This window comes from Bos indicus x Bos taurus, chromosome 19, assembly GCF_003369695.1.
Source record: "Bos indicus x Bos taurus breed Angus x Brahman F1 hybrid chromosome 19, Bos_hybrid_MaternalHap_v2.0, whole genome shotgun sequence".
Classification (NCBI taxonomy): domain Eukaryota; kingdom Metazoa; phylum Chordata; class Mammalia; order Artiodactyla; family Bovidae; genus Bos; species Bos indicus x Bos taurus.
The window spans coordinates 13058554-13085858 of record NC_040094.1 but is presented as its reverse complement, the minus strand read 5'-3'; the positions used below and the strand labels follow the sequence as shown (position 1 = coordinate 13085858).

The window sequence follows — 27305 nt, the reverse complement described above, 5'->3', positions numbered from 1 at the left end:
TATGTCAGACTTGTTAGTATTGACAGCAGAATTGCAAAAGATTACTAATTTTTTTAGCCATTTAATCCATACTCTTTAACAGTGTGATCAACATGTATTTGTTAATATTAAATGAATTTTCCTCTAATATTTTTTGTGCATTTTCCCCCCTTTTCCATGAAGGCCTTATCTGTTTGGAGCGGGGTGTTTTTCCATAAAAGCTCCATGGTGAGTCTCAGTTCGGTCCCGCATGCCTAATTCATTTGCTGTACTCTCCGAAAGTAACTCTGTTTTGTACTTTGTTTTCAATTGCATGGCCTAATCACAGATAGATGCACCGAATTCCTGAGTCATTGGTAGATGTTGGTATTTACGCCTGAAAAGATTCGTTTTCTTGGTTTCATTTCATTTCTTGAAAATTCATATTAAAAAATCATAGAATAATATTTTTAAAAAAAGAAAGGAGAAGAATTCTCTCATAATAATGCTGGTATATAAGACATGGCCAACACCCACATTTAAAGCTTTTAGTATTATAGTGATAGAAGATAGAAACTCCCTATATGACATGCTGAACTTCTGAAGACATGATTTATTTTGAAATATAAATATATTTAAGTTATACTAAAAATACCCTATAAATTTTTACTGCATTTTATTTGGTACGAAAGGCAAAAGAGTCAGTTCTGTTTTGAATAGTTTAGGTAGTTAAGGAGCTACATGGGGAAATTTGGGTTTTACGTACACACTCCTAAATTCCTAAATAACGTATTATTTTGAGTTATTAGCACCTACCCACTATAACTCGTTTACATTCTTATATAAGAGTGCATAAAATATAACTTTGTCAGTCTTAGCATGATGATCATAGAAAAGAAACAGTATATTTCATACTTTCATGCAAAGATGTGCAATAGAATGTGTTTAGAGCTTGGTGTAATATGTTTAACAAGATAGTTACGAGTCAGAGTTCCAGAATCAGACTGTCTAGGTCTTACGTTCCAGGTCACACACTTACTACCTGTATGATCTTGGGTACTTTTCTAAAGCCAGTCTATATCTTGGTTTCCTTATCTCTGTTAGAGTTACCAGTAGTACCTACCTTATCGGTTCATTATGAGGATTAAATGAACTAGCGTATAAATTACTTAGAGCAGTGCCTGGCACATAATAAGAGCTCAGTAAATGTTACCTGTCATGCTATGATTTATTTTCTGGTTTAAGGGGGAAATTCCATTTTAGAGAAGAAACTTTTTTAAGTTAGATCATGGTTTTGTTGTTTTGTTTTGGTTCTAGGAATGAGTGAGCCCAAGAGACATTTTGGTTAATTTATATCAATTTTATAAATTTAGTCAGAATACATGTATGTTCAATTCTCATAACTGCTTCTGAGACTTGTTTATACTGTCTTATGGTCCTAGGGAAAAGTCTTACAGTCTTTTTTCCTCTTGGACAAAAAGAAACTTAAATAATTTGACACAAACTAATTTCAGTGTTCATACGCTAATAGGAACATCTGAAAATTTCATTATTGCATTAGAGTAGGGTGATAAATCATCGTAAAGATTTCCTCTTTAGAATGCGGTATCAAAGTTAGTACACAGATTGTGAAACTGTGATAAGCAAATTCAGGGTATACATGAGTAAAAATTCCCTGAAAGTCAATCTTCATTCTTGTGTTAACTAGATTTTCTTCCAAAAACAAATAAGATACTTGGATCTTACTGAGGAGCTTGTAGCAAACAGTGGAGTTTTAAATGCCAGATTCAACATATGACAAGTTTTCTTTGTAGACTCAATTTAGAATTGAATTCCATCTCGGGATAAATTTCTCATTTTAAGTACAAAGAAAGGAGTTTTAGTATGTTAATAAAGTTTGAAGTTTTAGCATAGACGTAAAGATGGAATGACAAATGTTGTATGTGAAATAAGAAAAGCCCATGCCTTCAACAGCTTATGTGCTCCTCAAATTTAAGCAAAAGCACTTGTCAACCAGAAATGATTTGAGGTTGAAACAAGATTAAAAGAGCCAGATTAAAGAAAGGGATATATGAAATATAGTAGACTTTTAAATCATTGCCTGTCTTTTAGAAGACTGCTTTGTGGTTTGTTTGATGCCATCGTTAGCTAGCAAGAAACTCGTTTTTAGTCACTTGTACTAGCCTAAAAGATCCTCCTTTAAAATACGTCTCTTTACTGGTGGTGCATGTTTTTCCCATTAAGATCTTAATGAAACCTCAAATTAAGGCAGCAAAATGAATATAAATTTGACAACTTCTTCCATGTTGTTTATAAAAAGCTTCTTTGTTTTAAGAGTTTTTACTATTTTTCCATGTTGTTTAGCGTTCAACCTGAGAATGTTTTTATTTACTGTTTTAGAATAAATATTATGTTAAATAAAATTATCTCTTTATTTCATCACGTTTTTAGGACTTTCAGTATAGGGTAGGATTTGTATTTTGGAAGAATATGAAACTTTTATAGTTCCTCTTAAAATGTTATATAAATTTCATACAAATTTTTATTATTTTTCAGTTGAAACATTTATATTTAGCTGAGATTTTGCTTTTGATCAATCATGATTTCTGCTCATTTCTCCACTCTTTGATAAACTGTTTTAATTGTTAAATGCATGTGGCTTCAGATGAGTCAGTTTATAATAATTTCTTTTCCTTTGACAACCAAATAAGCTTGTTAGAAAGTTAACTATGCAGACCAACTTCAACACTTTAGCCATTTTATACATTCTGAAGATTATGTATTTTCTAGGATTTTGGAATTTAAATGATGGTATAAATGATGTAAAAGAATCACACACATGGTACACTTTTTAAATGCAGAAAATTTAAGAGAAATACAGTGAAATTTTAAAAATGAATTTTGCTTTCAATATTACAAATAAGTAACAAGTTGTTATGGAGTTCCTAATCTGCATCTAGTAAACTTTCCTAGTTTTTGAATTTCTTAGTGAAAGAAAAAATATATGCAGAACAGTATAGACAAAAGGTAGTTCATTTGAATATATCTTTATAGTATATAAGGGTAATTTTAAAGAAGAGTTAAAACTTACGTATCAAATTATATTTAAAGTTTTAATTAGTGCCACGTTTTCAATATGTTTATAAATAGTTAATTTAAACTAATCTAGTTATTCTGACACTATTGAAAAAAATATAAATTCATTTTCAGAAGAAAAGATTATATGGAGAGGAGAATCTTATCTGCCGGGTTCAAAGAAAATCTCTGAGACCTTTAAAAAGAATTTGTGATAGAATACTTTTAGATACCTGGTTAGTATCTTTTTAAAAAATACAGTACTTTCATTTTCCTTCTTAGTTTTTATTTTAGAAAATAAAGCCGAGAATGAGGGAAACTTCTAAATTCCTTTTGAAAGGCTAATCACAGTGAGGAATATAAAGAAGAGCTTTTTCTCTTTAACACAAGGTATAACACCACTTGTAATTCTTATATAAATATTGTCTAAGATTTGAACTAAAGTATTGACTGTCCCCTTGTGATTTAGGGAATGAAAGAAATGGTGCTTCTCTCTCAGCTGAGCCCTTTTCCACGCTTGTGTCCTAAACAAGGCCGCAGACCTCATTGTTGCTTTTCATGCCATCCACAGATTCACCACTCATATCCTATTTTACAGAACATAGAAAATTATCCAGATGCACATAATTTTGCTATAATTTTAAAGCCTATATCATTAGAGTCTTGCTTTTTTTTTTTTTTGGTCTGTCTGTGGTTAGAGTGTGGAGCAAAAAACAAGCGGAGAAATTTAATATGTTTATCTGACTGAATTACATAATACAGAAGGAGCCAATGGGTAACTTCAATAGTCTTTGTAAATATTTTTAAAGATGTCATCATGTTAATGTCCCTAGAACATCTGATGGCATTAAAAATGATTCTCATTCTATGGTTAGATGGTTAGGTCTCCCAGAAGAAATGACGAAATATTAAAATCCTCAGTTTCAATTTAGCACCTTATTTGTTGTTGTTTTTTAATCATATATTTATATTAGTTTTGATTATGTTGTCTCTTAATAAGTTTTGTAAATGTGATGCTTTCTGATATGGTGAAGGTTGAATTCATTCTGTAGTCCATTATGTTTTGCTCACAAGTGAAGGCAAATTTTTCTTTTAATTTTTGACCTTGGAATTATTTATGGCACAGGAGAGTATAGTGCAGGAGTCATTAATGGATAGGAGTCCACCAGCTCTATCAGGATGTTTTGTATTCATTTGTAATGATGACACAATTGAATTTCTGGACCCTCGTATACACATAATTTTTTTTCTATCAACTCATAATTGAGTAAATTAGTTAAACAGTGAGAGGCATTTGTTTTAAACTTGCAAATGTCTTATAATAGAATAAAGGGAGATAGATATTGAGAAGAAAGAAAAGAAGGCTAATATTGGAGTGCTTTTCTAAAATGGTTGGAACACCAATCTATAAATCAGCATGAGTTAGAAGGCTAGCACTTTTCTCTTTTATTCTTTTCACATATGTATCATTTTTCAATATTTTATCTTTCTGCCAACAAAAGGTAATTTTGCAATAGAAATATTCTGGGTCATTGGGAAAAGTTCAATTCTGCTTCCACCCAATATTCCACCTGGTCTTGGTCTTTTAAAATTTTAGGATAAAGGGGAAATTGAATCAATATTAAATTTTCTTCCTTTGGACATTTCATATAGAAAATACTTTATTAATAATAATATTTTCTTTAGATTATGTCTCTTTTCTATTTTTCTGAAAATCTTGTACACATATACTGCACGTATTTAAAATTTCTATTTTGCTTAAATACCATAATCATTCCAAAGGTAGACTGATGATAGGACTAACTTGTTATGACCATGTTCACCAAATATGCTGAGTACCCAATACATTGCCTTGTGTCATGCAGGAGGTGGCAAGTTATTTTCAGGGATAAAAACTTTTAATATTAAACACCAACTTTTACTAATGTGATGTATGAAGGCCCTATCAGAAGAATAAGAAGAAATGATGAAATATAAGAATAAAAATGATAATTTTTTCATAATTTTAAGAATATTTTTAACATAAGGTACTTATTCTCTGCAGGAAATAATGAGTTTATGTAAAATGGTACTATATTGATGCATTTTAGTCGTGTGTTCAGAAACTGAGTTATGTGTAACATTAAAGAAGTCTGAGACTTCAGCTTTTGACATTGAATAATTAGACTGTAAGCCAGTAAACATACAAAATATATATTTGCTTGACTAAAGACTAAATTGATTATTATATTACAAAGGTAGCCAACTGGCCCAGTAGCAACTTTTAAAATCTATGTAGCATACATCGCTTAGATGCACCATAGACTCTCTTAAGAAGTGGCATGCTACTTGTTTTCTGTCTTGTTGCTTCAGTTCAGTCCAGTTCAGTCGCATAGTCATTTCCAACTCTTTGTGACCCCATGGATTGCAGCACGCCTCCCTGTCCATCACCAACTCCCGGAGTTTACTCAAACTCCGGTGTCCATTGAGTCGGTGATGCCATCCAACCATCTCATCTTCTGTCATCCCCTTCTCCTCCCGCCTTCAATCTTTCCCAGCATCAGGGTGTTTTCAAATGAGTCAGTTCTTCACTTCAGGTGGCCAAAGTATTGGAGTGTCAGCTTCAGTCTTGTTGCTTACCACATGATTTAAACAACAAAAACAAAAATAACTCAGGAATTTGCAAAGAACTTTGAATTTGTATATTTTGTACTGTCATTGCTCCTTGATGGTGATTCTAGTAAAAAATAAGTCATACAGTAGAAACACCTTTCAAAAAAATTCTGGAATATTTTTCCCCCTCTCTCCTCAGCCTTCCAGCCTCCAGAAACTAACCAATGGAAGTTAAAAGATGCTATTAATAGTTACAGGAACTTAGAGTTCCCTGATAGCAGTTCAATAAGAGAAACAAGGGCTCAGTGGTAAAGAATCCACCTGTCAATGCAGGAGACAGAGGAGACGTGGGTTTGATCCCTGGGTCAGGAAGATCCCCTGGAGGAGGAAATGGCAACCCACCCCAGTATTCTTGCTGGGAAAATCCAAGTCCATGGGGTTGCAAAGAATTGGTCATTACTGAGCACACACACAATGGAAATAAAGACTACGAAGGAACCTCACGAATAGCTGGGAAAAGAGAAACGAAAGCCAGAGGTGAAAGGGAAAGAAATACTGAACTGAATGTAGAGTTCCAGAGAAGAGCAAGGAGAGACAAGAAAGCCTTCTTAAGTGAACAGTGCAAAGAAATAGAGGAAAATGATGGAATGGGAAAGACTAGAGGTCACTTCAAGAAAATTGAAGATACCAAAGGAACAGTTCATGCAAAGATGAGCGCAACAAAAAACGGAAACAGTAAGACCTAACAGAAGCAGAAGAGCTGGCAGGGAGGGATACACAGAAGAACTGTACAAAAAAGGTCTTAATGACCTGGATAACCATGATGGTGTGGTCACTCACATTCTGGAGTGTAATGTCAAGAGGGCCTTAAGAAGCATTACTATGAACAAAGCTGGTGGAGATGATGGAATTCCCGCTGAGCTATTTAAAATCCTAAAAGATGTTGCTGTTAAAGTGCTGCACTCAACATACCAGCAAATTTTGAAAACTCAGCAGTGGCCACAGGTCTGGAAGAAGGTCAGTTTCATTCCAGTCCCAAAGAAGGCCAATGCCAAAGAATGTTCAAACTACCATACACTTGTGCTCATTTCACATGCTAGCAAGGTAATGCTCAAAATCCTTCAAGATCAGGCTTCTACAGTATGTGAACCGAGAACTTCCAGATGTGTAAGCTGGATTTAGGAAAGGCAGAGGAACCAGAGATCAAATTGCGAACATCGTTGGATCATAGAAAAAGCAAGAGAGTTCAGGAAACATCTACTTCTTCATTGACGACATCAAAGCCTTTGAGTGTGTGGATCACAACAAACTGGGGAAAATTCTTAAAGAGTTGGGAATACCAAACCACCTTACCTGCCTCCTGAAAGGCCTGTATGCAGGTCAAGAAGCAACAGTTAGAACTGGACATGGAACAATGGGCTGGTTCAGAATTGGAAAACTACATCAAGGCTGTATACTGTCACCTTGCTTATTTAACTTACATGCACGTTAAGTACGTCATGCAAAATGCCAGGCTGGATAAATCACAAACTGGAATCAAGATTGCCAGCCTTTGATATGCAGATGATACTACCTGATGGCGGAAAGCGAAGAGGAACTAAAGCTCCGAGGAGCTCAGGTGCTGCTTGGTGAGGGTAAAAGCGGAGAGTGAAAAAGTAGGCTTAAAACTCAGCTTTCAAAAAACTAAGATCAGAGCATTCAGTCCCATCAATTCATGGCAAATAGATGGGGAAAAAGTGGAAGCAGTGACAGATTTTATTTTTTGGGGCTCCAGAATCACTGCAGGTGGTGACTGCAGCCATACTTGCTCCTTGGAGGAAAAGCTATGACAAACCTAGGCAGCGTATTAAAAAGCAGAGGCATCCTTTGCTGACAAAGGTCCATGTAGTTAAAGTTACGGTTTTTCCAGTAATCATGTGTGGATATGAGAGTTAGACCATAAAGAAGGCTGAGCACCAAAGAATTGATGCTTTCAAATTGTGGTGCTGGAAGAGACTCTTGAGAGTCCCTTGGATTGCAGGGAGATCAGATCAGTTAGTCCTAAAGGAAATCAACCCTGAGTACTCATGGAAGGACTGATGCTGAAACTGAAGCTCCAGTATTTTGACTACCTGATGTGAAGAGCTAACTCATTGGAAAAGATCCTGTGCTGGGAAAGATTGAAGGCTAAAGGAGAAAAGGGTGGCAGACCATGAGGTGGTTATGTAGTATCACCAACTCAGTGGACGTGAATTTGAGCAAACTCCAGGAGATAGTGAAGGAGAAGCCTGGTGTGCTGCAGTCCATGGGATCACAAAGAGTTGAACGTGACTGAGCGACTGAATAACAACATTGCAGCTGTGGCACATGCAGCAGAGATATGAAATTGTTGGTAGAAACATTCATTTTATCACAGAATCTTGACACACACACGAAGCTATTGTTTTATGCCCTGTCAGTGGAAGTCTTCGGTGTTTTAGGCATGGATGTGATTTTTATGGGTAATAACTTGGAGTGTTTAGAAAATGTTAATGTTGGAAAGAAGAGGCCTTGTCATATATGACAAGGTGCATTGTATGGATTTTGTCAGAGGCACACACCAAAAGGACCAAGCAGAATGGCTTCTGAGCCAGACATTTTGCTTTCCCTACCAGGAAGACATCAAAACAGAGGGCTCAGGAAATCAGATATGTGAGAGACTATTTCAGGTGTCATAACACTTGGAAACTGAGATTACCGAACTGAAGTCTGATCTTTTAAAAACTTAGTTGAAGACTGTGTGCTATTAAGAGATAATTAGCATTAAGAACTAAGATATGGGAAGGCACTGCCCTGAGCGCTTTCTGCATGTTACAAAATCAGTGGTTCTTAAACCTGAGCGGTTGCCAGAATCTCCTGGAGGGTTTGTTAAAACCAATTGTCAGAGTGGGCCATGGCTTGAAGATTATTTGCATGTCTAAGAACTTCTCAGTGCCAGGGTCCACACTTTGAGAACACATGTAATATGGTAATCCTTATAATAACCCTATGAGGTAGGCATTATGATCTTTCTATTTTATATATTGGTTGTGTGAGGTCAGAGAGGTTAAGTAACTTAAACGAAATTCACACAGGTGCTTTTGCACCTGGGATTCAGATTCATGTTTTTACCTGACCCTCAAAACCCAATCTTTCTCCATCTAACCTTCATTAAAAGACAAAGAGATAAAGGATAATGAGCAAAGGAAAGTAGAAATAATGTCATTTGACATTGGAGACTGTCTAGCAGAGTTTATAAGGTCCCTGGCGAAATTGCTAAGGAACTCTGGGGTCAGACTTTGACATAGAGAAGAGATACAGGATTGAAAGAAGACAATAGGTTGTTATCAGAAGTTGATTGTACTAGAAGCTGATTTGGGGAAAGCAAAGGGGGAAGCTTGTACTTTTTTTTACAGTAGTTACGTGAAGTAGCAGAAGTTACTTATTGTATTCTTAAATATTAGAAGAAACAGAACAAAAATAGACCTATCATTTTCACAAATCCATGAAGAAAAAGTACGAAATAGGAAGATCAGTGATTATAACTGCATCAGATCGGTAGATCTCCTCTCCAGATATTGTCTAACCATACATCGCATGCGGCTGCGAGCATTGTCAGGGTTCCATTCTGTATCGTCTCGTGTTTTCATACATGATGTCTCCATTCAACTGTATTGTCAGCCTCACGTTTTATATTTAATATGAAATGATAAGCTATCCTATTATTATGAGAGGTTTATGCTGGTTTTATTGTTCCACTTTGAAATATCCAGGGAAATATTATCCACTTCAAGTAAGTTGACTTGGATTTTGGCAGCACATTCTTCAGAAAGAAATCGGTTCTTCTTGGTCTTTTAAGTTGCTGTTCTGATAATACCCTGAAACTTTGAACTAGTTTTGCTGCCGATCACAGTTCTCCTTAAGGCAAAATGCATGTCTACATGGGGCAGAATTTTAAGGGAAATATGTCATTATCTTGAGGACTGTGATTTCATCTTGGTAATTTTTTTCTATCATTTTATCTTTTAAGCAAAGTTAAACCACCTCCACAAATTTCACCAAGCAAATCAATGGGCGGAGAATTTTGTGTGGCAGCAACGTTTGGGACATCCCGATCATGGTTTGCAAATAATGCAGGTCTGAAAAGAGAAAAAGGTATGTGTTTTTACTGAAGTTAAACTTACCATATGTAATTTGTGTTTCTTGAAGAAAACTCATAGCCGCTCTCTTTGAATAAGCTTCAGCCCAATAATAGAATTTTGCCCCCACTCTGTTAGCATTGTCTTTCCTCAACTACTCAAGTCTCATCCACAGGAAAGGCTGTCCTCTCACTATAAATGTAAAATAAATTGCCCACTGAGTGTTTTTATTTTGTTTTGATGGTGACAATATACAGGTGCTCTCAAAGTTCTCTAAGTTATTCTCTTAGTTATTCTCTAAGAATAATCAACAACAGCTCTGCCATGTTATAAATTAAGATATAAAAACAGGCTCCCACTCAGAAATAAGGATCATCTTTTATGGTAACCAGTGTCCCTTTGAACTTATATGGTGTTGTTTATTTAAATCCCTTCTTTGACCACCAGAATCAGCTTACAGAAATACCGTATATGATCCCTTATTGTTCTTATGTAGAAAAGAGTGTCTACTTTCCTGGACCAAGTGTTTCATTTTGAAAGTTAAAAATTTCCTCTTATTATTGTGATTCTATTGAAGTAGGTCAGAAACTAAATTGTTAGCGAAGCACTCTTCTGATGAGTTCCACAGGCTGTATTGTTCTTGGCAAAACGGCTCTCCTTGACGCTTAATACTGGCAGTCAGACATCAGCTCTTTCCCTCGTTATCGCCTTTCAGTGGCCTTTCCTTGGAAATAGGATCCCAGACACAGCAGGCTCTTTACCTAAGTGGGGGAGGATACTGTGGAGTAGGCCAGCCTTCCATTTTCTTATCCCATCTTTATTTTTTTTGTTACCTCCTTTGCTTTAATGATGCTATCGAAATGACTTTGTTACTAGGTAAAGCCCTCTGTGAAGCTCCATTTCAAACGCTTCTCCCTTCTGTTCTAATTACCCTTTTAACTTGCTGCTCCTTTGTGTCCCACGGACTGGTCATTAGCCATGTTCTCCAATCAGCTGTAATTGAGTCTTTTGGCAAAGAGATAAGGTGACCTGCCCAGCACTCATGAGGGATTTTATGTGCTCCTAGGTTTACTGTAAAACCCAAGATAGAGGACTAAACCTGTCTTGGTAATGAGGACATGTGTACTTGTTATAAAGTCATTTGATTAGATCCATATTCAGCACCTGACCTCAAAGCATGACTGCTCTTCATTTACTGTGGGGGCCAGCGAGCCCACTGAGAGGAATGAGGGAAGAAGCTTTGAGGGAGGAGGATTTGCTCCTGTTTTTCATTTGTTTGTTTTTTTTAATCCAGAGATTTAAAGGAGAAACTTTTCTGAGAGGGAGTGTGTGAGAAGTTAGGCTGATTTAGGCAGATGGAGTCTCTCATGCAGTTGAGTTGGTACCTCTGATATAACTAAATCTTAGTCCTTCCAGGGTTCCTTTTCTGTCAGTCCTTCCCTCTCTCACCTGGTATTCATTTTGCGTGTTGTGGGACAAATTACTACACTGTAAGCAAATGCAAAAGATTGTATAATATTGTTTCAGCATACTAAAATTTTGAATATATTTATGTCATTCTTGAAATAAATTGCTTAAAGATTTAAAAATATTTTGATAGCAAAGACCTTTTCATGTTCATTATTGTTGTGCTCAGTCGCTAAGTCGTATCCGACTCTTTGAGACTCTATGGACTGTAGCCCACCAGGCTTCTCTGTCCGTGGGATTTGCCTGGCAAGAATACTGGAGTGGGTTGCCATTTCCACTTCCAGGGGATCTTCCTGACCCAGGTATCGAACCTGCATCTCCTGCGTCTCTTGCATTGCAGACCTATTCTTTACCTGCTAAGTCACTGAAGAAGCCCTTCATATTTATTAGCATCTACTATAAGAATAAACTTTAGACAAGGAGCGGGCACCATGTGAAAGTTTCTGCCGCCTTATTTTTGCAGCCAGCCTCAGGAATAGATTGAAGGGTCAGTAACCTGTAAAAATGAAGCTCTTCTTTTATGCCATTATCACATATCCAGCATCTGTTTTTCTGTTTGTAGATCAGTCCAAACAAGTTGTAGTTGAATCCCTCTACATTATTAGCTGCTATGGGACCTTAGTGGAGCACGTGATGGAGCCACGACCACTAAGCACCGCCCCCAAGATCAGTGATGACACCCCACTGGAAATGATGACATCTCCTCGAGCCAGCTGGACTCTGGTTAGGTAGTATCTCTCTTTGTTTTTTATTAAAAAAAAAAACTCAACTTTGTTGAGGTATAAAATATTAAAAGTGTACAATTTGATAAGGTTTGACATATGTATACAGCTGTGAAACATCACCATGATTAACATTATAAACACATTGTTGTTTAGTTGCTAAGTCGTGTCCCACTCTTTGCGATCCCATCGACGGTAGCCCCTCAAGGCTCCTCTGTCCCTGGGATTTCCCAGGCAAGAATACTGGAGTGGGTTGCCATTTCCTTCTCTAGGGGATCTTCCCGACTCAGGCATCAAACCTGTGTCTCCCATATCTTCTGCATTGCAAGCGGATTCTTTTATCCCTATGCCATCTGTGAAGCCCCACATTATGAATATATCCTCACCTCAGATATTTTCTTATGCCTCTTTGTAATCTTTCCTCTTGCCCCCCTTCATTCCTACTTTACCCACTGAGCCCTAGGCAACCACTGGTCTGCTGTCTGTCACTGTAGGTCAGTTTATTAATTTCTAGAATTTTATATAAATAGAATCAGAGCGAATACTCTTTTTGTCTTCTTTCTCCCAGCAAAATTATTTTGATTTATCCCTCTTATTGTCTAGTCAAAGCTATGATTTTTCCAGTAGTCACGTATGGATGTGAGAGTTGGATCATAAGGAAGGCTGAGCGCCAAAGAATTGATGCTTTTGAACTGTGGTGTTGGAAAAGACTCTTGAGAGAGAGTCCCTTGGACTGCAAGGAGATCAAACTAGTCAATCATAAAGAAAATCAACCCTGAATATTCACTGGGAAGACTAATGCTGAAGCTGAAGCTTCATTACTTTGGCTACCTGATGCGAAGAATTGACTCATTGGAAAAGACCCTGATCGCTGGGAAAGATGGACAGCAAGAGAAGAAGGGGGTGACTGAAGATGAGATGGTTGGATGGCATCACAGACTCAACGGACATGAGTTTGAGCAAACTCCGGGAGATAGTGAAGGACAGGGTAGCCTGGCGTGCTGCAGTCCATGGGATCGCAAAGAGTTGGATGCAACTGAGTGACTGAACAACAAATGCCTCTTGTTGCATTTTTTTGATAATTCATTCCTTTTTAAATTGAGATATAATTTATATTTAATGCGTATAATACAATTCAGTCACTTAACATGAATTTTCACCTGGTTTTGCACCCATCACCACAGTCAATTTTTTGAGGGTGATGGGGTCTTCATTGCAGCATGAGGGCTTCTCTTGTGGTGCATGGGCTTGGTTGCCCTGCAGCATGTTGGAGTTTAATTCCTGAACCATGGATAGAACCCACATCCCCTGCATTGGAAGATGGATTCTTAACCACTGGACCACCACAGTCAGTTTTCATCACCCTCCAAAGAAACCCCATATCTGTTAGTAATCACTCCCCTCCAACCATCTTCCTTCAACCCTTCAGCCCTAGGCAATACCAGTTTACCTCGTGTCTTTGGATTTGCCTACTCTGGACATTCATGTAAATGGAATCATACAAAATGTGACCTATTGCTTCTGACTTCCTTCGCTTAGTGCAGTGTTTTTAATGCCCAGCCATGTTAAGCATGTAGCAGAACTTCATTCCTTTTTTTATGGCCAAGTGATTTATATGGATATACCACGCTTTGTTTATCCATTCATCAGTTGATGGACATTGCCACTGTTTAGCTGTCAAGAATTATGCTCCTAAGAATATTAGCCAAGTAAATAAATATTAAAATAATAATAATAAATAAAGTGATTCCCCAAGATAAAATGGCTCATCACTGTAAAAATGCTTATTAAAGTCAGAGTCCTCCTTGAAAGTACATAGTCATTAGAACTTTTATAATCTAGTGTAAAGAGGGAGAAATAAGATATAGGACAAAACCCATTCAGTATAGTGTATACTGGTACAGGAGAGACAGAGAAAATTGGTCCTGATGTGTGTGGAAGTATTAGTTGCTCAGTTGTGTCCAGCTCAGAGACCCCATGAACTGTAGCCTCTCTGTCTATGGGATTTCTCACCAAGAATACTGGAGTGGATTGCCATCGCCTGCTCCAGGGGATCTTCCCGACCCAGGGATCGAACCTGTGTTTCCTGCATTATAGGCAGATTCTTTACTGTCTGAGCCATCAGGGAAGCTATGTATGGAAGGAAACAGACAAAAATTCATATGAAAATGATCTCACTCTTTTTGACATTTAAAAATATTCTTGTATTGATTTTTGGCGGCTCCAGCACTCTTTCCTACTACTTGACTGCACTGGATTGATCTGATCAATATCCTATGTGTCAAGCTATTTAGGAGTGGGCAGATCTAATTAAAATTAGTGCACCATCATTGAAATAAGTGGCTTATTTTGGAACTCACGATAATCAGGTCTTTAATAAGCCCACCATTAACTGTGTTTTTTTAACCATTATTTTCTGCTTTATTTTATTTTAAATGTAAATATATTCTAAGAATAGAGGGCGCTAACAATTGTCAGAAACGCTAACAATTGTCAGAAATTAGGTAAAAATTAGTTGTGACATTTGAGTTTCACACTTCCTCTCTGTTCAGTGTTTTGAATGTCTTGTCTATTATGTTGCAGGGTCGTCTGCTATTAAACTAATATTGACTCTATGTAATTTGTATGACTCACTGCCACCTTTTTATTCTTCCTAAGCAGATGGCTTTGTGTTTCAGGTTTCAGCACTCTAACAAGTTCATTTTGGTGATTAAAACGATAGTGTGAATTTATATCAGTGTCTATAAGTGGTGACAGTGATAATGATTTATATTCCATCTATTAAGCCTGAATATTAATAATCTTCTGTTATTTCCTTAGAACTCCTCAATGGAATGAATTGCAGCCACCATTTAATGCAAACCACCCTCTGCTCCTCGCTGCAGATGCAGTACAGTATTATCAGTTCCTGCTTGCTGGCTGTGAGTAGTTCTTGAATTTTTCCTTCCATACACTATTTTGAGCTTTCATCTTAAAATGCTGACTTTTAATGCAACCATGCATATTACCAGTGGTACATAGGCCAGAGGCCATAAACAATCTGATGGAGGCAAGGAAGATATTTTAATATGATACATCATAAGCTTTAGCACACATTAATTATGCCTCTGGATGTTCATGTTCCCTGGTCATGACATATACCCTTACTTTTATATAAATTGATAGAGAATATCTGGTGGGTATTCCCCAAAAGTTTTTTTTAAAATAAGGATTCTAGGATATAATAAAGTTTCATAAAATTGGAATCTATTTCTGACATAAAAAGAAGTTACACACTTTTTGCTGTGGAAATTATATTAGCAGGCTTTTTGCTTTGTAGGATTTTTTTGCAACATTGAAGTAGTGATTGCAGCTCCATAAGGATTTTGTTTACTTTTGATCTGGGTTCTGTTTTTACTTAAGGAGAAAAAAGTATGCATTGAACTAGAAATAGCCTTCTTTGTAGGTGAGACTGGAATAGATAATTGAATATTTATTATTCAGCTTACGGTCATAGAATTAAAAATTCTTTACAGTTATAGTGCAATTCTGTAGAATTCACTGAATCCTTAATTTAACTAGATGGCTCTGAGTACTGTATGCTTTTAGGAAGTTTTCTGTAAATCAACACTGACATGTTTTTAATGGAGTTTTATTCTATCAGACTTATTTTCTTGCCTGGTTGTATTATACAGTATGAAGTAAAAAATTTGTAAAACAATTTTATGTTTATAATGTGTGATATGTTATACTGGAAACAGAGAAAGTGTACTGACTTTTGCACTAAAGTTATGAAGCTCCATAACTGTAACAAGTAATTGGCGGTTTCATTTCTATTATACGATTGAATTCACTGATTCTTCCAGCATGTATTTATTGAATGACGTCTCTGTGTCAGTAACTCATGGTTTAAATGAGAGTAGTATGTTCCTTCTGTCCTCAGTGAATTCAGTATCTAATTCAGGAGACAGATGTTTTATCAAAACGTAGAAGAAAGTGAGACAGGTCATCAGTGAAGGGTTATACATGTAATTGTGAAGGCAGTGGCTTAAGTTGCTAAATTGTTTACAGAGGGATGCTGCTGCTGCTAAGTCGCTGCAGTCGTGTCCGATTCTGTGCGACCCCATAGATGGGAGCCCACCAGGCTCCGCCGTCCATGGGATTCTGGTTTTCTGGTTTAAGAAGCAGAGTATATAAAAGTTCTTAGGTTCTAGGTTATCTCAGCATATATTTAACTCTATCATATGACTTGGAAAAAACATATATTGATATATAATGTCAGTGTTTATAAGAACATTTTCCCATACCTCTCTACAGAGGTAAAAATAGTTAATTGTTGGATTAAGTATAGTTGACTATTTCAGCACTAATACCAGTTTTCTTTGTTTAGTTATTTTAAAATATACTTTGTATGTATTTACTTTTGGCTGCCCTGGGTCTGGATTGCTGCAGGCGGGCTTCCCCTGGCTGAGATGAGCAGGGGCTACTCTCTCACAGCCACGTGCAGGTTTCTCGTTGCACTGGCTTCTCTTGTTGCAGAGAACGGGCTCTAGGGCATGCTAGTGCCCTAGGAGTTGTTTCACATGGGCTTAGTTGCCCTGTGGCATATGGGCTCTTCCCAGACCAGGGATTGAACTCATGTTCCCTGCATTGGCAGGCAGATTCTTTACCACTGGACCACCAGGAAAGTCCTCTTTAGTTCTTTTGACAGGTCTGTTATAGTAGACAAATAGTAGCAAGTTCCAAATGTGTAGAAAAAGATACAGGCAAAATTAAAAAAAAAAAATGCAGCTGTCTCTATTCCTTGACTTATTTGTTCCAGTGAGTTAAGCTAACTTTATTTTAACAGCTCTAAACACCTTTGTCCAATTCTTAGAACTACAAAACCCCCCAGGTGCATGACTGAAGAACCACCATTGTAGCCCAAGCTGTCAGTCGTTTTCAAACATTGCAACAACACCATCAGAATTTTACATTAGAAAGAATACACTGGCAGTGTTGTAAGAAGAGGTTCAGGAGTAGGGAAGAGGTGTGGCGGCTACGTGATACTGGAGCAGGATGGGAGGGCATCAGTTAAGGCTTTTACAGAGAAGACAGAATAAACCTGTGAGATGTTGCGCAGTTGGACTAGGACAAAATTAGGCAATTTGAAGTAGTCACTGATGATTGTTTGATTTCTAAATAAAGAACATAATATAATGCATGTCATGTTAGATGTTTTGAATTCCAGATGGACTAGCATAGGAATAAGGATGAAAAGGCCAAGTTTCTAGTTCCAGACCACCTCTCATTAACTTGCTAAGTATAAAGTATCAATAATAATACTTGCTCTATAAACATGTTACTGTGGTCAGTGCAGTGATGCTAAGCATCATTCTGAACCTTTATTTCTTATTTCAGAAATAAATAAGAAATATTTTCAATTAATAGACTTCAAGGACTTAACAATGGAATACCTATTCTGAATCTGTGATCTTGACCTTGTTGCCAGATCTGTTGTCTAAGTGACAGACTTAATATGTGTGTCCTATATCTAGGTTACATAATTGTTACATTCCCTCTTATCTAGTGAAATGTTACTATAGATATAACTTAATTTGTAAAACACCTCAGAGATAGTTAAGTCTGTAATAATTATTATATCACTTCTTTACATTGACAGCAGAGACACAGATTTAGCCTGAATTTTGAAGTCACGTTTTCTTACGTAAAGAAAGACTATTGGACATCCCTGGTGGTCCAGGGGTTAAGAATCTGCCTTGCAATTCAGGGAACATAGGTTTGATTCCTGGTTGGGGAAGTAAGATCCCACATGCCGCGGAGCAACTAAGCCCACAGTACCACAACTACTGAGCCTACACTTCACAGCCGTAGTCTGTGTGCCGCAATGAAAGATCTAGAATGACACGGTGAAGATCCCACCTGCCACAGTGCAGCCAAATAAATTTTTTTTTTTTTTTAAATAAAAAGGCTGTTTGATTTAGAGTCCTGGACAAACTAGTATATTTCATGACTGAAGAAATTAAACATTCAAGACATGGACATCTGCATCAGAGGAGTAAAAGCTGAAATATAATTGGTTAAAGCAATGCTAGAGCCGATTTAGAGAGAATACCTTTACCTGCCCATCTGTTGAGCCCATCTTTATGCAGGTTAGAACCTCCTGAAGAAGACTTTCTTATTACCTTCTTGCCTTCTCTCCATTTCCCTTACTGAAACCATTTGAAAAGATGATATTGAACCTGGCGGCAGGAAGTTTTTGTTTTACTTGACCATGTTGAAAATCTGCAGACTATTGATAATATAGTACTGAAAGTATCTTCAAATATAATCATTTGGAGTAAAACTGTAATGCAGACTTCTCTAGGGTCACCAGCATTTTCATTGGTTGTGTCTGAATCTGTGGATCAAGTGAAGTAGACTTGTACAAACTCCGGAAGTTGTAATAATACTGGACAAAGAATGATGTAAATGGAAATGCAAAAGACACTTTGTCGCAGGGAGAAGAGACTAGGAGAGCAGGATGTTTAGCAAGGAATCCCCACCTCCCCTTCCAGCGCTGTAATCATAACAAGTACACTGCTAGTTGATAAACAGAAGTTCTGCATATGTGGCCTAAGGGTCACTGCTGGGCAGGGAAAGGGAAGTGTGCCTGAACTTTAAAGACTTCTTACCTAAATATAGTCAAGTAAGTGAAAACTCCAAATTTTGTATTCTTAACTCTAGTCATATTTACTACCCATACTAATTGAATGGAATTCAATTTTGAGCAATTTTGGTGTATAAATTGACTCATATGAACCTGCCCCTTACAAGGTCACTTTGGAGGTGGAATTTACTTCTTTGTTATTAGGGTGAGCCATAAGAAATTGCTGTTTAGAATAAGCCAAAAAAGTCCTATGGTTTGAGTAGATTGATTAGTTTATGTGTGTAAAGAATATATGCAGATGGTAGTCTCATCTTGCTGTCTAGCTCAGTGAGGGTAAAAGTTAAGAATCTAATATTAAAAAAAAAAGTTCTGCTTGGGTCATAAGAAATCTTAGGAATCGTTTATAAAAGATTACAGTAGTGATGATTAGTGATTTTTGTGGTAACAGTATTTTTTTTTTCCTTCAGAACAAATACATAACTATAGTTACTTTTTCTAAAATAGGCATTTTATTTCAGTGTATTCCTTTGCCAAAAACAAAAACGAGACTAGCAGATATCAACCAGCTTTGAATGTGATCCCAAAGTAGATAATACTTTTTCTTTAGTCTGTTTCCGAGCTTCCCAAATTGTAAATTAAAAACAGGGCTTACAGAGTTAAACTGGGGAAGTTTTATTTGGGCAAAAAATAATGTTTCCTCCTTTTCTTTCAGGTGATTTGGCAGCAGCAGTGTTTTAAGTTGCTGACATTAACTAGCTTTGTTGGGGATAGGTCAGGCTTTGAACTTCTAAGATAATTCATGGGTACGTGAGAAGTTCCTCCCCAAGTTTACTGAGTTTTCTTTGTTAAATGATAACAAAGGATCATGCAAGGGAAGTATAGCTTTGATACACAGTGAAAATGGTTAAGGCCTGTATATGGGGTTTTTGTTAATTATTTAACTATCTTTCAAATATAATTGACTGTTAACATAAAAATAGTGTGAATGTACTGTGGTCTTTAAAACACATGTGTGTGTGTGACAACAGTAGTATAAAACCCAGGAGAGGGGGAAATGGAACTCTACTATTGTAAGGTTTTTATTGTATGTGTGACTTCAACATTATTTGGAGGCAAACTGTGTTGTTAAAGATGTATGATGAAATAAAAAGCAAACCTAAGTGCTGAAAAAGGAAGTAAAATGTTAAGAATAAGCAAGTTGATGTAACCCTAAGCATCATCAGTACTCATGTTAGTTATAAATGGCCTGAATACCGGACAAGTCAGAAATTGTCAAGTTGGGTCAAAAAATAAAACCCAGTTATATGCTGCTTAGGAGAAACTCACTTTTTTTAATCAATATTTTTTTATTGATATATAGTTGATTTTTATTGACATGTATTTGCTGCAGGTCATGGGGTTGCAGAGTCAGATATGACTTAGCAACTGAAGAACTGCAACAGCTATTGCTTTATAATGTGTTAATTTCTGTTTTACAGCAGAGGGATTTGGTTATATTGATACATATATATATACATTCCTTTTTAAAATATTCTTTTTCATTATGATTTATCATCAGATACTCAGTACAGTTCTCGGTGCTCTTGAGTAAGACCTTGGTGTTTACGCATTTATATATAAAAGCTTATATCCGCTAACTCCATTCCTGCCTCAATCCCCACTCCCTTGGCAACCACTAGTCTGGGAAAACCCACTTTAAACTCTCACTTGCTGCATTACTATCAGACAAAGTGGAGCACTCCACCAACAACAGTAGCGTGTGCATTCTTTTCCCGTGCACAAGGAGCATTGACAAATACAGACCGTCTTCCGGGCCATAGAACAAGTCTCAATAAATTTCAAAGCTTTCAAGTTATACAAAGTATGTATATTCTGCGACCACGATGAAATTAAATTAGAAATGATTAACAGATCTCTGGAAAAATCTACAAATATATGGAAAGTAAACAGTACACTTCTACATGATACATGGTTCATAGGAGAAATCAAAGGGGAAATTAGGATATTTTTAGCTGAATGAAAATAAAAAGAGAACACACCCCTATCTGAGACTACTATTCAGGGAGAAAAGAATAGTAGGTTGAAGTATAAATACATGCCACAAGTTGGATGATTCTCAAGGGCATCCTGTAGAGAGACAGAGTATGAGGGAGGGTTGAATATGACCGTAAAGAATTCAGTAGATCTTTGATGGAACAGTTCTATATCTTGATTGAAGCAGAGATTATACAGATAAACGTGCGTGATAAAATGGAATAGAATTACATTTAAACACCCCCCTCACACTCTCACCACAAAATGAGTGTATGTAAAATTGTATTTGTAAAACTAGTGAAATCTGAATAAGGTCGCTGGGTTGTACCAATGATACTTTCCTGGTTTTGAAACTAGGTGAAGTGTGTGCAAACCTTCGTTGTACTATTTCAGCAACTTGATAGGAATCTATAGTTATTTAAAAATAAAAACTGTGGAGAAAAAAGGAAAAGTTTGTGGGATGGCACTGAAGTGGTACTCAGGGTGAAATTGATTGGACTAAATGCACATGTTATAAAACGAAATCAGTGGCGTCCGCTTTCATATTCGGAAACTAGCAAAAGTAGAGCGAATTATAGCACAAGAAAGGAAATAGTAAAGATCAGAGTGGAAAAGTAATTAAATTATAAAATTGTGGCATGGTGTTCTTCTCCTTGGAGATTCTTTGATTTGTGGGATTTTAATTTTCATCAGATTTGAAAATTTTAATGCAGTTATATCTTCACATTTTTTTCTCTCATTCATCTTTGCTCTTTTTCTGACTGCAGTTATATGTATGTTCACCCCTTGGTATTTGCTCAGTTAAAAAATTCTCTTTCAGGGAGAGGGTGAGATGATTTGGGAGAATGGCATTGAAACATGTATAATATCATATATGAAACGAGTTGCCAGTCTAGGTTCGATGCACGATACTGGATGCTTGGGGCTAGTGCACTGGGACGACGCAGAGGGATGGTATGGGGAGGGAGGAGGGAGGAGGGTTCAGGATGGGGAACACAGGTATACCTGTGGCGGATTCATTTTGATATATGGCAAAAACCAGTACAATATTGTTAAGTTAAAAAATAAAAGGTTTAATAGTAAAAAAAAAATTTCTCTTTCCCTCACTCTGTTTGATTTTGTATAGTTTGTATTTCTGTGTATTTATATATGTATTATCATCTCTGCTCTGTCTAGTGTGCTGTTTTATTCAACACATTTGTCATTTCAGATACCATATTTTTCATCCAGTGCCATCTGGATGTTCTTTTATAGCTTTCATTTCTTTCTTCGTCATGTACATGTTTGAACATATAGAACATTTATTTTGTAATAGTTGCTGTAGAATCCTTGTGTGCTCACTCTTTTCACCCTGGTATTGCTGGGGAGTTTTTCTATTGACTGATTTTTTTCTTCTTGGTGTGCCTTCCTGCTTCTTTGTGTACCTAATGATTTTTGATAGGATGCTGGGCAGTTGTAGTTTCACATTACTGAGTAGTGGATTATTCTCTATTCCTAAGAGGTACTCAAGCTGTTGTTGGTGGTGTTCAGTCAGTAAGTTGTGTCTGACTCTTTGCAGCCCCATGGACCGCAGCACACCAGGCCTCTCTGTCCCTCACCATCTCCTGGAGTTTGCCCGAGTTCATGTCCACTGAATTGGTGATGCCATCCAACCATCTCATCCTCAGCCGCCCTCTTCTCCTTTTGCCTTCTCAAGTTCCTTGGAATAAATTTTGTTCTTTCTTTGTTTATTTTTAAGCTTTGTTATGGATGGTTCAAAAAATAGCCTTTTGCTTAGGGCTGATTAAAGAAAGAAGAAGTTAATTCTTAGTGGGGATGGAGAGAAGTGGCTGAATTTTGGAGAAATTGAACAAGTTGTATCTGTAGGATTTGGGACTATATGAGGTTACTGAAGAAAAGTAGAGAGAAATGGATGACGGGCTTGAACAAAAGGTTCTATCATTCACTGAAACATTAAGAGAAATATATTACCCTGAATAGGAGAAAGAACTGCTGATTACGGTGTTGCCTCTGTTTTGGTGTATGTAGTATATCTGTTGTTGTTCAGTCACTCAGTGACGTCTGACTCTTTGAGACCCCATGGACTGCAGCATGCCAGGCTTCCCTGTCCTTCACTATCTCTAAGAGCTTGCTCAAACTCACATCCATTGAGTTAGTGATGACATCCAACTATCTCGTCCTCTTCTCCTGCCTTCAGTCTTTCCCAGCATTAAGGTCTTTTCCAGTGAGTTGGCTCTTTGTATCAGCTGGCCAAAGTATTGGAGCTTCAGCCCTAGCATCAGTCCTTCCAATGAATATTCAGGACTGATTTCCTTTAGGATTGACTGGTTTGATCTCCTTGCAGTCCAAGGGACTCTCAAGAGTCTTCTCCAACACCACAGTTTAAAAGCATCAATTCTTTGGCACTCAGACTTCTTTATGGTCCAACTCTCACATCCATATATAACTACTGGAAAAACCATAGCTTTGACTATAAGGACCTTTGTTGGCAAAGTAATGTAGGGTGGTGGTAATATTCAGTAGGTTCTTGGAGATAACTCAGAAACTCCCTCTATGTATACTCCATATGTGTATTTATAGACTTGAGCTCCTTTCTGAGATTTTTTGGATTATAATCAGTCACTGATGTAAACTTTCTCTGAAATAATTTTATCCTAGAGAGAATTTAGAGGGAAGAGATGAGGTTTCATTATGGTATAGACAGCATAAAATTTAAAAACTCAATGTAAATCACTCAAAAAATCCACCTGAAATGTTACTTTTGAATAGCTGGACTGTCTATTGACATATTGACTTTTAAAAAATGTTGTTTTACTGATCACTTGGACTTCACTAGCACTTTTGTTTAAGTCTTTATGTATAATGAAGTAGATCATACCTAAAGCTAGTGTTGACATTTGTCTTTTACCTAGAACTGTGAAGGGCTTGAAGGACTTTGCTGGTGGCTCAGATGGTAAAGAATCTGCCTGCAGTGCAGGAGTGCCAGGTTTGATCCCGGGGTTGGAAAGATCCCCTGAAGAAAGGAATGGCAGCCCACTTCAATATTATTGCCTGGAGAATGCCATGGAGAGAGGAGCCTGGTGGGCTGCAGTCGATGGGGTTGTAAAGAGTCGGACACGACTGAGCAACTTTAGAACTATGAAAAACACAAGTAGGCAGCATGTTTAAGGTTAGATTCTAGAGATCTTGATTCTGACCTAAATTTTGTCCTGCTGGCCTACCAGCTACAACTGTGAGAGTAAAAATAGGAAATGTTTTTCCTTGTAATAAAATCACACTTTTAGGTTTAGAGTGAAGACATGTTTAGAGTATTTTACTATCTCGTTTTATTGGTTTTACAATACAATGGTGATCTATTTTGAAGATACTGGTAAAAAAAAGGATGAAAAAAGTACTGGTCTCTTTTACCATGGTCATCATCAGTGCCCTGGAAAAGCAATTAAACGTGCAGTAATTTTCAGAGCCGCTCTCTTCAGAGTGCCACGTTAGATTTAACCTAACATCCTGGATTGCATCGCTGTTGTGGTATGTACCAAGTATGGTAGAGGTACTCAACAATATTTCCTTGCATTGTCCATAATAAATATTTGCCCAAGAGTTGGTAGGGTGGAAGGGGAAAGAAAGAAATGTTTTTCTCCTGTAGAGGAAACTTGTAATGTAGGGCTTATTTATAGAGTATTTATAGTCCATTGTTGGGTCATTGGGTGTGTCATACTACTCTATCTAGGTCTGAATATCTGCAGTACTTAAAACACCACTTCATATTGAATTATATTTGGTGGATTCTCTTATTTATACTTAATTTTATCAACTGACATATGTCCTTCCTTAGAGAAGTGATTTTAGTGAAATGGTGTTTTTCTCCGAGAGACATATTATCTGTTTGAGAAATATTGACCCTGAATTTAGCCATATATATGCTGTATAACTTGAGGAACATTATGAAATTCAATACATTTTCTTCCTCAATGAAAATATATAGTTTATCAAAAAGTTCAGTTTACTTTCTTTCCCTTTGTGTTCATGGGATACATGCTTTTTATTGATACCTATATCTTTACATAGATCTTCCTACCTGTGGAATAGTTGGTTGGGTTTCTTTGTCATTGTTTATTTATTGTTGAGAAGTTTCAGCATCAAAAGTCCTTTCTATTACAACATAATGACCTAGACTTCATTTTTAATTAAGTCTTATTATTTCTGTCATTTGCTTTAGTGTTCATCATATGAGAGGGAAAAAGTTCTTATGTCACACCACCATCCTGTTATAACTGTTTTTTAAAATTGAAATGAAACAAAAGAAAAGTTATTACAGAGGGTTGTTTTGTTCTTTTAGATGTCTTTTTTCATTTTACAAAATTATGAGTGTTATTACAACTTACTGTTCCTTTAAGTTGTTTTATGACTTGCTTTTTTTCCCCAGGTACAGTTGAGTATATTTGTTTCCATTTATGCTGTTAATATTCATTGCCATTGAATTGGCAGATTTGGCTGGGGTAGAACATTGCTTCTGATAGATTAAAGAAAAGTAATCTATTGATCATAAAGCCTCTAGTCCTGGAGTACCACTGCTTCTGATGTCATTTACTCTATCCCACCAGAGTTTAGTGTCTCAGATGGTAAAGAATCTGCCTGCAATGCAGGAAACCCAGGTTCAGTCCCTGGGTTGGGAAGATCTCCTGGAGAAGGGAATGGCTACCCACTGCAGTATTTTTGCCAGGAGCATTCCATGGACAGAGGAGCCTGGCAGGCTACAGTCCATGCAGTTGCCAAGAGTTGGACATGACTGAGTGACTAACACTTTCACTTTACCAGAGTTTAAGGTTCTTCTGTTCAGATACTGATACCTCTGAATGTGCGTTTTGTTAATTGGGTAGTGGGGATGCAAGATGGAGGGTGTGGGGGGATCTGTTTGCCCTTCTCTCCAAAAATAAGGGGCCAAAAGAGAATGGTCTGTATCTGCTCACCTCAGTAATGTAGTGGGTTGATATTGGTGGGAGCTTGTAGTTTGATGCGCCATCACTTCCATCAGGAAGGTTAATTGCTAACAAATGACTAAATGGGAATTTAGGGGGAATGCTACAGCAGTCTGCTGCGTTAGTGGTGATGGGAGTTCTGGCGCCATTTCAGGGTCACTATTTGTATCTGTCTATCAGGGTTAGGATACAGTTGTTTCTCCCAGTTTCAGCCTTCTCTATAGAATTTCTGTCAATTGTTTGACTCCATTAAGTGTGCAGAGGAAATAAAAGCCTGAATGACCAATCCACCAGGGGCTATGGATAGACCCTTTCATTGTCCATACTCAGAGCACTGCATTAGGTCTCATTATCCATTTATAATAAGCGACCTCTGCCCCCTGGGTCATTGAAAAAGATTCAGTGTGCTTTTCTGACACATAGGGCACCTTTCTCAGCAGGCACATCGAACAATGGGCCGTCTGGTAGTCTGGAGGACTAGTGTACACGGCAGGTTTTTAAATACACAGCCTTGTGCCGAACCACTCTGCCAGTGTGCTCGCTTATGGTTCATAAATGGGCTAAGGGGAGCCTAAGGTCTGGAATATGAATGCAATATCCTTTCCTCTTTTCTTTCTTTCTCTTCTGTTTTTTAAAAAGTTTAGTTTTAATTGGATGATAATTGCTTTACATGTTGTGCTGGTTTCTGTCATACAACATGAAATTTTTTTTGCCTTGTTTTTCAGTTTTGTGTTCTAGAAAGGATTTGCCTTCATCTCTGCTAGTGCATTTCCTGATAGAGAAATATGGAAAGATTTGGATACAGTGAATGGATAGATTCATCATTTTTGGAAAGTATTTGCCAAACATGCCCATGGAAGTTATCTGTGATACACTGAAAATCTCTCTTCTGTTCCCTGCTCTGCCCAAACTGGTAGGGATTGAATATCCCACTAAAAAGTTGGAGAAAGAATTTGATCCTTCCTTCACCTGTCTAACCCAGATTCATTCTATCATATAAATTTGGGCCACCTACTTGAAATCTCTGCTTCTCTTTCTCCAGCCCTCAGTACATAGACAGATGTAGGAAAAAGATGGAGATAACATAGTGACTATTGGATGAAATATATATTTATATCTTATCCAATAATGAAGTAAGAAAACTGTCATGTTCAGAGCATCACACTGTGTGTACTGAAGGCGGTCTTCTAAGAATCTTGACCACTGGTTCCTGTGTGGCCTTAGTACAGTGTCTTGTTAAATACTAAGAGGAATCAGTCGTTTACCTGAAGGATATTGGGATAGGAAAAATAAAAGATTGAGAGTCACTTCTTTACCAGTTCATATGAAGAAACATTATAAAAGTATTTTTTAAGTTTAAGATGCATACATTTCATAAATAAAGCCTTGTTCCTCTCTCAGAAGCTTACTTTGCATTTAGTGTCACATATGTTGGCTTGATCAATTTTTTAAATGTATGAGACACACGGCACTCAGAGACACCCATTTTAGTACAGTGAACTGGCAGCTACACTGTCCAGTCGACCCCGGGTGTCTAGTTGAGCGAAGCAGCTTCCCTATTAAGTGATGAACTGTGCCATGCTTCCTGATGCCTGGACACAGAGGTGTCACCTCTGGAGAGTGACCGTTGAGTTCCAGCACAGATTTTTCACTCCACACCAGCTATGGAAAACCATGTAGATGGCAGAGCTCTCTCCATGCCAAGAATTAATATATT

The 27305-nt window shown here is 37.2% G+C and overlaps 1 protein-coding gene across 11 annotated transcripts in view; it reads left to right on the top strand.

Moving 5' to 3' along the window:
• Positions 1 to 27305, top strand: part of BCAS3 (BCAS3, microtubule associated cell migration factor) — a 597592-nt gene that overhangs the window by 266368 nt on the left and 303919 nt on the right. For 6 of the 11 annotated variants that reach the window (XM_027518315.1, XM_027518321.1, XM_027518325.1 and 3 more), the window contains exons 17-19: positions 9653 to 9777; positions 11791 to 11956; positions 14771 to 14871. In XM_027518315.1, the coding sequence (XP_027374116.1) occupies positions 9653 to 9777; positions 11791 to 11956; positions 14771 to 14871 (392 nt within the window). Of the gene's footprint in view, positions 1 to 162; positions 208 to 9652; positions 9778 to 11790; positions 11957 to 14770; positions 14872 to 27305 lie in introns of all 11 variants that reach the window. The other 5 variants (XM_027518314.1, XM_027518317.1, XM_027518316.1 and 2 more) reach the window with 1 other exon arrangement.